General features: G+C 40.8%; 1 protein-coding gene and 1 pseudogene across 1 annotated transcript; one reads left to right on the top strand and one right to left on the bottom strand.

The window, feature by feature from the left end:
• Window positions 1–1,068: 1,068 nt before the first annotated feature.
• Window positions 1,069–2,507, bottom strand: LOC147894317 (uncharacterized; annotated as a pseudogene).
• Window positions 2,508–5,490: 2,983 nt separating this feature from the next.
• Window positions 5,491–6,707, top strand: LOC147894316 (uncharacterized). Its single transcript, XM_087385399.1, has 2 exons — window positions 5,491–5,910; window positions 6,052–6,707. The coding sequence occupies exons 1-2, from the start codon at window positions 5,655–5,657 to the stop codon at window positions 6,489–6,491; spliced, it is 696 nt and encodes a 231-aa protein (XP_087241525.1). The 5' UTR covers window positions 5,491–5,654; the 3' UTR covers window positions 6,492–6,707.
• The last annotated feature ends 7,143 nt before the right edge of the window (window positions 6,708–13,850 follow it).

Genomic DNA, 13,850 nt, shown 5'->3' with positions numbered 1-13,850 from the left:
TTTGGACAAACAATTTCATCAACAATAGACTTTCAATAACACACTATGCATATTGGTCAGACCATTCCTTGATATACAGTACTTTTTCACAAAAACAATAACTATTTCTTCATTAGTAAACCCTTTGAATGTAATTCATCTTGTTCCTTCTTTGACCATTTGCCTCTCCTCTAGGCAGGCCTATTTAATAATGTTCATCTTGTTTAAGAGTGTCAACCAGTGTTCCCCAAAAATATTTTCGGTTGCACAATGAGAAACCTGAAATCTCAAAGTTTGTAGGTTTTTGGATCAACTTGGTCATCACAAACTTGAGATTTTATGATTTGCCCTTATGATGAGAAGGGAAATTTGAGCACTTAACCACAATAAAATTCTACCCTTTGTCATCAAGGCCTTTGAAAAACTGCATCCACATATCCTAACAGTTTAAAATTTTTACATTTATGATTTTAAAGGAATTGTAGATAATATTGAAGTTATGGAAATGTGAATGGACATGTTACAAGAAGGAACATAGTTGCTCATACATTTAGGAAAACATGTGGATACATCTTCATAGAAAAAGCACCAAAATAGCTCAAGGATGCATGATACACTTTCATACCACTTTAGAATATGCATGTCTACATGTTTTTGCTGCATTGCACCATAGTTGTATAGTCGGCATAAAATCAAATTTTGCTAGAGATGGACCTTCAATTGAAATCCACATAAGAGCATCCAAGTTCTTGGTTGCCAATCTATTTCTCAACTTGTTTTTAATGATGTTTTAAATACTGAATCCCCTTTCACAAATAGATGTGCTACTGCATTGCAACATTGCAATTTCTGCACCTCGAAGAAGTATGGGATATCTATCACGTAGCACTTCATTTCTACCAATAAAGCACCACATATCTTTCAACACTTTGCCTTTCCAATCTGATGCTGCTTGTATTTTAAATATATGATATTCCCTCTTCAATGCTCTACCATCAATCAAACATTCTACATGTGTGCCATCCACTAATATTGCATCATTTCCAAAATGTTGTACCAACACTCCTAGTTCAGTTCCTCCATAGCTTTTCAGCTCTTGAGTTGAAGGAAATGTGGAGGGTGCAAGGATTTTAAAGCTCTCCAACACATGATTTTCAGAAAACCAAGATTGCAAGTTACTAAATTTGACTTCATTACAAAAAGCACGTTGAAATTCAAGAGCTTTAGCGAGATCATTGCCACAATAACACACCTATCAATTCTTTTTCCATAGTACATATCTCCTTTCAAAGCCCTGCGCATAGTCCATAACCAACCATCTTGCCCAGCAAACTCAGGAATAGAAGGGAATCCATAACCATCATGACCTTGCATATTTATATTGATTTCTTGTGGCCCCATAAACTCCATCTCTAGCAAAGTGATGGTGGAAGCCATAAGGCTAGGAATTGTTGTAACATCCACATAATACTTTTGAAAGGCATGTGACAAGCTTGCGAGATGATCCATCACGTCACCCAAGAAATGTAACATGTACATAAACTTGAAGTTTGAAACCAATTTAAACAATCTTGCATTCTTCTCTTGTAAGCATACCAAAAGTGACTCATACATTTCACATATCTTGGAAATTACCTTAAACCTACTCAACCATCTCATCTTGTGTATTTTCTCCATCCTCAAGCTAGGACAATCAAGATGAAGAGCTAATTCAACCAATCTAGAGGACTTTTAGAGCTTTTCTTAAACATTCCAGCAATCTCATTCAACACAAAATCCACATGTTGTGCGTCAGCATTATGCTTGAAATTGTCGGACACACATAAGTGAGTTCAGTGTGCAACACAATGAATTGATGTCAAGAAAGGACTCCTCTTCTTTAATAATGCAGCCAATCCATTTGTAGAACCAATCATCACTGCTGCACCATCAAATCCAAAACTAACCATTTTCCTCTCATCTATATCATATTCTCTAAAGAACTTTATTATTGCAGTTTCCAAACCGCTAAATGTCCTATCATGCACTTCAAGTAATCCCAAGAAAGAAACCCGAGGCTTATGATCACAGATATAAGTAGCATACGCAATCAAATGCTCCAAAATCAAGATATCAGTAGACTCATCAACTAAGAGACCAAAAAATGGCGATTTATTTAGCCTCTCTATTGTAGTATTTAAAATGGACTCACTGATGTAAGTAGCAAATATAGCTGTAGCTTTCTCATTCCAGTATAAATCTCTAGGAACCAAAACACTTCCACACAAGTGCAGTAGATCCAGAATTGTAGAAAATTTCAAAAACGCCATGTCTTCCTTAGCAACATGATAAGAAGCTTGAAACAAAATTAAAATTCCTACATCAACGTCACCTAGTTGCTGTTTTATTCCTTCATGTAATGCTTTCTTTCCATAGTTTAGTGCATATGAAGCCCACTTGTGTTGTTTTGAAGAGGCATGGCATCTAATGGCACTAAGCTGAATATTCACTGATCTGCAAGTACCAAACTCACTATGGCATTTTCTCATTTTTTGGCATGTAGTACAAAAGATGCGCCCAAGCTTTCTATCAAAAAATGCCCATTCAAAAGAGATCGCCCATGAATCACTCCAAGATAAACATGCATTTTTAATTCTAGAGACCTCATCTTCTTTACTTGAGCCTAGAATCTCTTCTACATCTGAGTCACATGTGACTTGAGAGGATGATGCTACATGTGACAAAGATTTTCTTGCTCTCTTTCTTTTGACTGGAGATATCACTCCTGTCAACCTGGGAAAAGCTTTGCCTTTGACTCATGCTTAGCCCTAAATCTGTTCATATTAAATACAATGAAATCTTAAAGATATTCCTCACATAAACTTGTAAGAAAGCCCATTATATATTATATTGCTACATTAAGAAGAATGGAAAATGCTATGTAAGAATAGAAAGACAGAAGACAACATGCTATGAAAGAAAAGAAGATTGTAGATGCATAGCAACTTGCGCTCAAAAAATAAAATTCTTGATGGACTGCTCCAACTACACTCAAAAGCAAAGATCGGATATGAGACCAGTAGGAAAACAAGAGTTCAAACCTCAGAAAACTACATCGTAAGATTTTGAAGGGAAAAAAGCTTACCTGGCATTCAAGCAAAACTCCAAATGATGCTCCATGAGCACTAAAGACTAGACCCGAGCGGACATTGCTCGTGTTGAAGCAAAGACAACAGAGTGAATAAATAGCTTTGAAAGGCAATGAAAAAGATACAAGATGAAAAACCAGACAAGTTCATAAATGGTTTGGAGACTAAAAAAGATACAAGAGGAAGCCTTTTGTGCTGCTAGACTAAGAACTAACGAGCAACAATCAATAATAATAACCATCGTCGTCAACCCGCCATGAAGAGAATACAAAAAGCCCAAAGCATGCAGATATACTCGACATGACTCAAAGCTAAGCATATCAGTAATATAATACACTATTGCCCAGCCGCTCAGTAAGGAGAAGGAGCGATTAATACAACATTTCAACTCCAAAGGTACCTCTTGGCTAGCTATTGACATTGAAATAAGGAAACGAGTCAGTGTTCCTTCGATTCCCAGGCCCAAGCGATTCTTTTCAGCTAAGGTTTTTGGAAGGGCCTCTATTGTGTTAAATGGCCATCTCGTGGTAGCTGGTGGGCTGGATTGCTTGTGTATTTGATGGATGAGGACTGAGCCTAGAAGGAAGGTCGTATCAACTCACCTCTAAGTAGGTTGCCAACGAAGAAGTTACTAATGAGGAAGTGAAGGAAGTGGTGGTAGAGGAAGAAGCTCCATCAGCGGAGGTTGTTAAAGCAGAGAAGGTCGAAGATGAAGAGGACGAAAAGACCCAAGAAGGCGAAGATGGAGGAGAAGGGTGCAACGAGGAATAGCAAGGCAGGAAGGCAAGCGAGGTAGGAAAGGCCAGGCGGCCTAAAGAAGACCCCGAGAATAGATAAATCTTCAATAGTGATTGGAATTGAGGCAAGGTGCAAACTTAAGAGTTGAACGCATCATGAAATTCCCAAAACGTGAACAAGTTGAATGCATAACTTAAGTGCAGCATGGAAGAAGCGCAATTTAAGTGAAGACCTAGTTTAGAGGTGGCTTAGCCAAATGTGGCAAAGCCTTATAGGCTATAAGGGAGATAAGCTTATCTTGATCCTCCTCCATAGATGATGATCTTCTATCTCTCTCTTCTCTCTAAACCGTAAGCTCAAGGTCTTTATATATGTAGCCATGCATACTTAAACAAGGTGGGGATCCCACTATGGCCCTGCCTTTTGGAGTGTCATTATAAGTCCAAGTGTAAGTAGCTCGATAAATATTTCGAATAACTTGTGAAAGGAAACGATATGTGTAAATTGGAAGGAAAGGAAAAAAGAAAAAGCAAGTGAAGGTGAAGGAATATCAGGAAAGGTAGATGAGTGAAAGAGAGGAGAGAAAAGAGGTAAAAAGATGTATGTGTGTGTGTGTGTGTGGTGGATGGGCCATTAAATAAAAGTGGGGACATGCCTATTTTGGCAAGAGTAATATAAATGTGGTGTCATATAAGAGACAAAGAGAGTCTCCATCTTTAGAGAGAAATACCTAACAAAAGACAAAAGCTTTAGGATAAAAGCCAAAAAAATTTAGGACCTTTACAAGCAAACAAAAACCTTAAACCCTAAACACATTAGAAGCCTTTAAACTTCTACTAACCCACATTTAAGCCTCATACTAGCCATAATTTACAAGGTCAAATTGACCAAATGAACTAACTTCAAAACTATGGCCCTTGATCAGCAACTCACTAACCATCATCCCTTAGGACCCTTGCAGCACCAAAAACCTTGACTTTATAGTGTAATCCACTAAAAAACATGCATGTTTTATCAACTCAAATTCATAAAATTTCCAAGTTCAATCTTGCAAGTCAAATCCCTAGGAAAGACATACAATAACAATTTCGATAAACTTGCAAATATGAAACTATCAGTGAAACCTAAAATTTTGGAGTTCCATTGTAAGGCTTTGCAGAGTTTTTTTGTGAACACTCGTGTCAACTTTGATCTTTCTAACCTGATCTAGACTGTGCGTAGTCTTGAATGACGCATGTCGTTTCTGTGTGGCTTCACTCCGAATTCACGCACGTTAGAATTACTCGTCCTTCAGCTCACATGGATCCTGATTTAATGCGACGCGTCGGTGGCAGATGGAAAGTCTACAATGCGACCACATGCGTACACACATCATACATGGCTTTATCTGGACCGAATGTTGTTGTTTCCTGACACACTGAAGTGCCAGACATCAGATCACGATAACGATTGACCCTGTGAACGGTGGTGGGTGAGGTAGGTAAGCAATGTTAATGCACACGGCTTGCACTCCTTAGAGAAGTCCGTGAATTGTTTGCGTTGGTTTAAAGTCAACCCCTTTGAGAGCCACGCCGACGAACCAACCTCCTTCCCCACACCGTATATATATGTTGAATATGGCAGATTTTCTGGTGTGGACCGACTGGAGAGAACACTGATGTCAGTATGCAGTTCGCGTAATTATGGTTTGTAGTTGACAGCATACTGGGTCTAGCGTGATAGTAATAATACTATCGATAATCAGTGTATATCAGGATACTTGCCTGAAGGCTTGACGAGCAACTCGAACGTCGAGATACGTTCTTGTCCATGGCTTTCAGACGACACATGTTTCTACTCATTGCTCTCTTGTTCTGTCCAGCACTGTTTGCAACGAGCTCTCTCGATGGGTCGATCGTGGAGACAGCTGAGTACGAGCTCCACCAGCTACAAGAGGAAGCATATGAGTATGCGAAGTGTAAAGGAGCGGGGCGCTGCAGCGGAGTGATGCTAACGTGTCCGCGTATTTGCAGCCAGGTAGGACGAGGCGGGTTCAGGGGGCTAGTGGACGGGTTCGGGAGTGGGGGTGGGTTCAGGCAGGGTGGGGATGACAGCGGGGGGGGTGGCGGAGGGGGCGGAGGTGGAGAGGGGACGGGGAATGGATTTGGGTCGGGTAATGGGTTTGGGCGGGGCAATGGATTCGGGAGGGGGAATGGGTTCGGGAGAGGGGGAGGGTTTGGGCCAGGGAATGGGAGGTTTGGGGGTGGGTTTGGGCCGGGGAGGGGAAGGGGGAGCACTGGTGGGGGTGGAGGAGGGGGGGGAGGCGGAGGCGGTGGTGGAGGAGGGGGGGGAGGAGGAGGAGGAGGAGGAGGAGGAGGAGGAGGGGGTGGTGGGGGTGGAGGTGGAGGTGGAGGTGGAGGAGGTGGAGGTAGGGGTAGAGGTGGTGGTGGTGGAGGTGGAGGTGGAGGTGGAGGTGGCGGTGGCGGAGGTGGTGGCGTTTGTATTGCTGTTGTTTGCAACGGAAGCTCTAACGGCGGCGGCGGCGGCGGCGGCGGCGGAAATCCTCCTGTCCAACCCAAACCCAAAGGCCGAGGCTTGGCATCCCGCAGCAGCAGCAGCTACTGCCGCTACGACTGTAATAGTTGTCGTGCTTCCTGCAATCTGTAACGAAGTTCTCCTATCATAATGTTTAGTATGGCTTTGTAACTGTTCTTGTGTGATGTTCGTTTCATACTTAAAACTGTAACTGCTGGTGTGCAACCCATGAAGATTCAGTGAAGGTGGTTTCACCTTCTATGGTTGTAATCTGAATTTCCCCGTTCAGTCTGACTGAAGATATGATTGTCGCTTTACTTCACAAAGTACTTTCGAGGATGTCTACAAATCGTGAACGTATAATTCAACATCTATTATGCACCATTTGCGTTCCTGTCTTTCCCGTCCATGCATTTGTTTACATATATCAAAGTTTTTTAAGTTATTTAAGAATGTAAAAAGGAGATACTGGTTTCCCCGTAGAAAAATTGTCCCGAAATTTTTCACGAATGATATTGGAAGGTCTCGACTCTCGGAATTTCGAATGTTAATAGCACGACAGTGTCGTGGCTTTTCTCGGACGCATTGGATTGTATGATGCCCATCACTACTCAAACCGTTATTCTCCCCCAAAGTCAGACCATTCCGGGCCGTGAAGAGCGCTCGCCTGCCCAAATTTGCAACCAATTGAATAGAATACTTCCTATATGAGCAAGGTTAGTAATCCCACGATCGTCACCACGCTGATCTAACACCTACAACCCCATCGGCACCCCCGGGCTTGGAAGAGAGGTACAGGGTTGTAAGGGCAAAGAAGCAAACACAAGCAGGCATTAGTACGTCGATGGAAAGCTTAAGCCGCAAAGAAACAAAGAGGTGGGTAAGGGCAAGGCCATAGAGTCCGTGTTTTTTACGTGAACACAACTAGGCACAACAAGGCGGCCAGTGACGACATTGAGACAAGAATCTCGACAACTTTGACCCACCTGATCAACAAACCTCCAGTGAGCGTCGAAAGGTTGAAGAAACAACCTCGGGAGTTCATCAACAAGGCGAAGCCAGCTGAGACGCTTCCACCAGCAAAGCCACTATCCAGGATCACCATCCAAGTTCAAGACATGGTGGCCGCAAGCTTTTCCAAATACACACAACAGATGAAGAAGTCTGACGCATGGATGCAATCAAAGCGGACCATGTGAAGGGATATTAATGGAGCAATGCGCCAAGGCGTTATGGCTTTGAAAGGAAGAGGCCCATGACAGGCACACAGTCCTGATTTTTTTGGATTAACTGACGTACAATTTGTTTTCCAAGATTTTATACATCATATCTTCAGCCCTTATACTTGATATTCGTCACTGAAATTGTGAAGCAACTACAATCGTACCTACCAACGTAGCTATAATCTTGCCTCAAGGCATCAGATTTTTGGGCGATTCAGCTTGCAATCGTGACCAAGTTCTAGAAGATGTAACAAAGACTTGTAAAAAAGAGAATGAAGAGCGTAAAGTAGCACTCAAGCACCTGCAAATTGTGACGGAGCACAAAGACGAGATACAAGGAAAGCCTCAAGAAGGCGGAACAGGATTACAACGAGCACCCTCGAGAATCGAGTAGACCAAAGTGAGGTACGAAGGAGAGAGAAACCACGCCTACTATAAGAAACAGGACAACTTTCGGGGAACAATACGGCTCTGAAGCATGGCAACAATCCTGAACACGGGAGACGTGCTTCCTCCTCAATACCTGGTCGGTGCAAGTTGGATAATAGTATCTCAAGCAGTTGAGCAACTTGAAAAAACGCAAGACTACTAGTTAAGGAAGGAAGTCTACTTATCTTTTGATTTTGTGAAATCTTGTAGTCAATAGATATCTATTACAAGATATCTACATCTATATCTATACTTCTATACTATTCTTTAAGGAGAGGTTCTCAAATGCAGCCATTCTAGAGGTTCGAGAGGAGCAAAAGGGAGGTTCGGGGCTAGACTGAGGTTCTCAAATGCAGCCATTCTATACTATTCTTTAAGGAGAGGTTCTCAAATGCAGCCATTCTAGAGGTTCGAGAGGAGCAAAAGGGAGGTTCGGGGCTAGACGAAAGTTCGGAGGAGCACCACGAGTCACATGGACCATGTGAGCATGACACGTGGTGGTCACGGGGTTGGAGATATCAGACTACGTAGAGTAGGCAAAGCGAACTCAGATTGACGTGGTGCAACGGTGGGTCAACGTGGTGAGTCAACCATTGGTGTGGGCATGGCCAGCATAGATGACGTGGCGGAGTGAAACAACACTGTGCGATTGAGGTACAGAGGGTCATCGTAAAGTGCCACATAGCACGATGTAGAGATAGGCATGAAGGCCTACAATGCCACATGGCAACAAAGATGCGGTGTTATGTGACTGACAATTGGCGATGAGGCACCTTGCGGATACACGGGGTAATGAGGGCAACGGCCCGTAAGAGCAAATTAGTGCCATGCGATGACGACGGCTCGCGAAACACAGGAAGGAGGCCATGTGGCACAGGTGCAGACTGGTATAGAGGGCCACCCAATGGGAGTGCCAACGCAGATGACAATGCCACACAGGGCATAAAGACAAGCTTGGGCACACGAGGAGCACTCTGACATGTTGACGATGCGGATTGATAGTTGAGTAGATACATCTATGAGAGAGAGAGAGAGGGGGGGGGGAGGAGAGACACGATAGAGAGATGAGAGGGAGAGAGGGTGGCTATGAGAGAGAGAGAGAGAGAGAGAGAGAGAGAGAGAGAGAGAGAGAGAGAGTATAAGATTATATTATATTATACACTATATATTATATGATATATATTTTATTTTATTTTATTTTATATATAATACAATATATACTATATAATATTATATACTTTATATTTTTTACCTGCCCTTTGGGTACCCTTAGTAATGCTTCAAATTTGGCAAAGCAAAAATTAGGCATTTTTATAATTTTTGAAACTACAATTTTTCTATTGGACAATATGTTGACTCTTCTTCATTGGACTTGAATGCAACTTTAAAGTGGTTTGTCTTCTTACACACCATCTCCACCTTTTCTCCACCCCCCAAACTCCCCACCCCCCCCCCCCCCCTCTCTCTCTCTCTCTCCCCTTTATCTCCTGGAGTCTTCCTCCACACCATTTCTTTTTTGTTTGCTTTTTTAATCTTGAGTAGGCCTTATGAATGATTAAATATCATTCACCTTGTTATATTTATATTCATTAAAAAATGTGTTATATTTACTTATTTATTTAATTATATACATTATATAATATATTATATATTATATAAAATATATAGTATACTATATATATATTTATATACTACTTATTTATTTAGTGCTAGCCTTCGTCATGGCTGAGTTTGCCCTTTACCTCCGGAGTGCCGATAGAAACTCAGTACAAAGACTTTGCATAAATGGATGCTCAAGTATGTGTGGGTGTGTGGATTTGTATGTGTGAGAGCATACTTTTATACTATGGTCTACACCCATTGTTGGGTGCTGATGACGTCAGTGGGGATGTCATAGTAGCTAGTCCTTGCTATGCATGATGGAGTTTATGGTTCTCAATCTTATGAGTGACTCTCGTGAGATTAAAGCTGCACTATGTTGTGTTTTTAGAGGATGAGTTTGGGAATGTTCCTAGGTTCATCTAGGTGTATACTACTTATTTATTTATATATACATACATAGATAAATGTGTGTGTGTGTGTGTGTGTGTGTGAGAGAGAGAGAGAGAGAGAGAGAGAGAGAGAGAGGAGAGGGATACATATATATATATATATATATATGTATATGTATATGTATATGTATATGTATATGTATATGTATATGTATATGTATATGTATATGTATATGTATATGTATATGTATATGTATATGTATATGTATATGTATATGTATATGTATATGTATATGTATATGTATATGTATATGTATGTGTGTGTGTGTGTGTGTGTGTGTGTAGAGAGAGAGAGAGACAAATAGACAGATTGGATATATATATATATATATGTATACATATATATATATACAGATACATATATATATATATATATATATATATATATATATATATATATGTATATGTATATATATATATATATATATGTATATGTATATATATGTATATGTATATATATATATATATATATGTATATGTATATATATATATATGTATGTATATGTATGTATGTATGTGTGTATACATATGTATGTATGTGTATATATATATACATATATATATGTATGTATGTATGTATGTATACATATGTATGTATGTGTATATATACATATATATATATATATATATATATGTATACATACATATATATATATATATATATATACATATATATTTATATATATAGAGAGAGAGAAGCAAGAGAGAGGATAGAGAGAGAGATAGGGGGGAGGTCTAGAGAGCAAAGTTGTGTGTGAGAGAGAGAGAGAGAGAGATTATATATATACAATATATTTTATATAGATTATAATATAGAATATATATACAATATATTTTATATTTTATATAATATAATATATTAATGTAATGTGTGTGTGTGTGTGTGTGTGTGTGTATTAGAGTCCGATCACTGAAAGCATGACAAGGAAGAAAAGGCGTTTCAAATGACAAGTGAAGTGGAGGAAGGGGCCTTTGGATCTTCTCCTCTGAAACCTTTCCTCTTCCCAAATGTTGGCCCGCATTAGAACGAAGACCTTAAATAGCTTTGAGCATTTAATGTCTAGAAGGATTACTCAAGAGTCTGATACATTGTTTCTCTTGAATGTAATATATACAAGAGTGAAGAGTTCTGGCCAACTAGACAATGCATTTTCAAGAGAGCATAGATAAGTAAGAGTGTGGGTACATAGATACTAAAAAAGGTTTGAAAGTGGAGAGAGCAATTTCATTTAAGCCTACCATTCACTGCTTGTGAGGTCTTTCACAAAGATTAGACAAGTGCAAATATATATATTAGCGCTAGCCCAAAATGTGCACAAAGGCGATGTAGGCAGGTTTCTAAGTTAGTGGAGCTTGCACGATGGGAGTGTCTTGAACTTTAGGTAAATCAATGTCATTGTTCAAAGTCCTTTGATTATAACATCTGACGAGGCCCGCACTAAGCCTTGTACAATAAGAAGGAGGAGGTATGTTTTTCCTGTTCCAACACCACCTATTAGGAGTAGCTATAAGTGTTCAAGTGAGAGAGTTCTTTTCCATAACAATATGTCATCAACAAGAATATCTCTTTGTGCTTTATTGAGTGACCATAATTGTTTAACGTATTCTTCATTACTTGAGAGTATATGTTTTTTAGTTAAAATGATGAAAGTATTAGGTGTGCTACTTTAATCCAAATTGGGCATATCTAACGTTACATCAATGCTAGTACATTGGCAATGCTTCCTTTGATTCCATGGTGTCACAATATTGGTTTGCACCAATGCCATGCCCATGAGTCTAGGAGATGAAAAAGAGGTAGGAAGGAGGTGTTGGAGATGTTGGAGCTATGGAGGTGTGGGACGTAGGAAGAGGAAAATGAGAGTGCGAGGAAGAAAATAGGAAATCAGAAGTGTGAGAAACTGGCTGATCAAGATACAGATAGTGACCTTCACATAGGCATAAGAACTTCCTCCATTGGCTAGTGCCTATGAAAAACTTCGTCCATTTATGCTCGCAGAGATGACTGGTATCTGCATGTTGTTGAGAGGTACTACCACAACTGGCACTGATGCGGCATGAAAGGCATCCACCCTGGGTACCAGTGGCACTCCAGTCAGCATTTGTAAGAGTGTCTTATGAAATTGCAACACCAACTACAGCAACCATCCCAATAGGATTTGAATTGGCACCTCCAAAAGGTCTTCCACACCATCTTCATTTATTTGGGTTAGTATCCATTCTGACTGTGTGTCCACCATCGTCATTGCTTCGAAACTTGGTTCCAAAATCATCTTGGAACTCCTAGTACAACCTCTTGATTGGACTAGTTCTTGCATGATCGCAGGATGCGATGCTTTCTCAAACTGCACTTTGCAGACTTTCCCTACTATCGAGGTAGATGTCGGCTCATCTAGAGCCGCTTCCTAGACCTAATCAAGCACCTGTCATCGCACCGCCTCCTAAACCGAAAATTAAAGTAATGCTGGCTTCTTCCCGACTTTGTTTCGCATCATTCATTAATGAACTTCTGCATTCCCAACTTGCTACACATATGCCACTCCGGGCTTTGTAGCTGGTGGTGTTGAGGTTGGCCTTGTGCGTGCGGGCCACATCTGTTGTGGGGGCACTCCTCCGTTTTGTGCATATTAGTTTGGCAAATTGCACACCACTTTTGATTCAAAGTGCACTCCATTGCAGAATGCCCCATTCCTGCAATACACACACCAAAGATCCACATTCAGACGTCGTGTTGAGTGACTTTTGGATGCTGCAGAGCTCCCTTTACCTCCTTTTGAGGTCTTTTTGGGCTTCTTTTTCTCATCTCCCTTTGATTCATCATCACTACTTTCTTTCGATGAACTTTCTACTGAACTGTCCTCATTCGACTCTTCATTACTATGCCTGCATTTTTTTCTTGAAGATTGATGTTTGGATGTGCCCTTACTATTGGTTGATCATCAGTGTTTTGCCATTCCCCCCTACAGTGCTTCGGATTTGCCTAGCTGATCAAGTCATTCAAGGGTAAAGTGACTTTGTCCACCGTCACCACTATAGTCCGCACATCCTTGGCTAGGCCATTGATAAAATACTTGTTCAGCACCTCCAGTGTCAGTCGATGAATCACTAGAACTCTTTGCAAAAGTTGGTAGTATTGAGCCGCATAGTCCACATCCTAATCACCTTGTCTCAAGATCCACAGTCCCTCTAGTTTCTACGGAATCATTTTCTCCTCACGCAACCACCTCAGAAAGGCGACCTTGATTTCATCATAATTTTGAAAGTGGTGTGAGGCATACTCCGCCAACCAATGTGGCACTTTAGCCTCCAATGTGGACTCAAATATTGCCTCCTTCTGCACTGGATCCACCACACCGGGCACATTGAGAGCATAAATTTGATCGAATTGGTGAATGTGGGCATTTGGATCATCATGAGCCTTCCCCTCAAACTTTGTATACTTCACATTAGCCACTGCCATTGCGATTGGATTAGCCGGAACAACTGGGACAGTCAGTTTTTGTAGCACTAGCCCTCCAATTGCCATCGTCATCACTAGCGGAGTAAAGAATAGACCTCGAACTACGGATGAGACGTGGCCCACTATCGGTGAAGATGGATCACTTAACACGTGCCAACCCTATGAAAAGGGATCCACCAAAACATCCACACTTAGATGCCGATTGGTGATGAACACAGCGCGTGTGCGTTCTCGTATGGCTGAAGGAATTTGGGTCTATAGTGACCTTGCTATTTTGAATTGCATGCAACGGAGTTGAATTCTAATGGAAGAAAGCATAGCCTTAGTC

Source organism: Dipteris shenzhenensis, chromosome 14 (assembly GCF_047967505.1).
Source record: "Dipteris shenzhenensis isolate YYH24624 ecotype China chromosome 14, Dip_SZ_1.0, whole genome shotgun sequence".
NCBI classification, from domain to species: domain Eukaryota; kingdom Viridiplantae; phylum Streptophyta; class Polypodiopsida; order Gleicheniales; family Dipteridaceae; genus Dipteris; species Dipteris shenzhenensis.
Note: the sequence above shows the minus strand (reverse complement) of the source record. Positions and strands in the feature narration are given on the sequence as shown.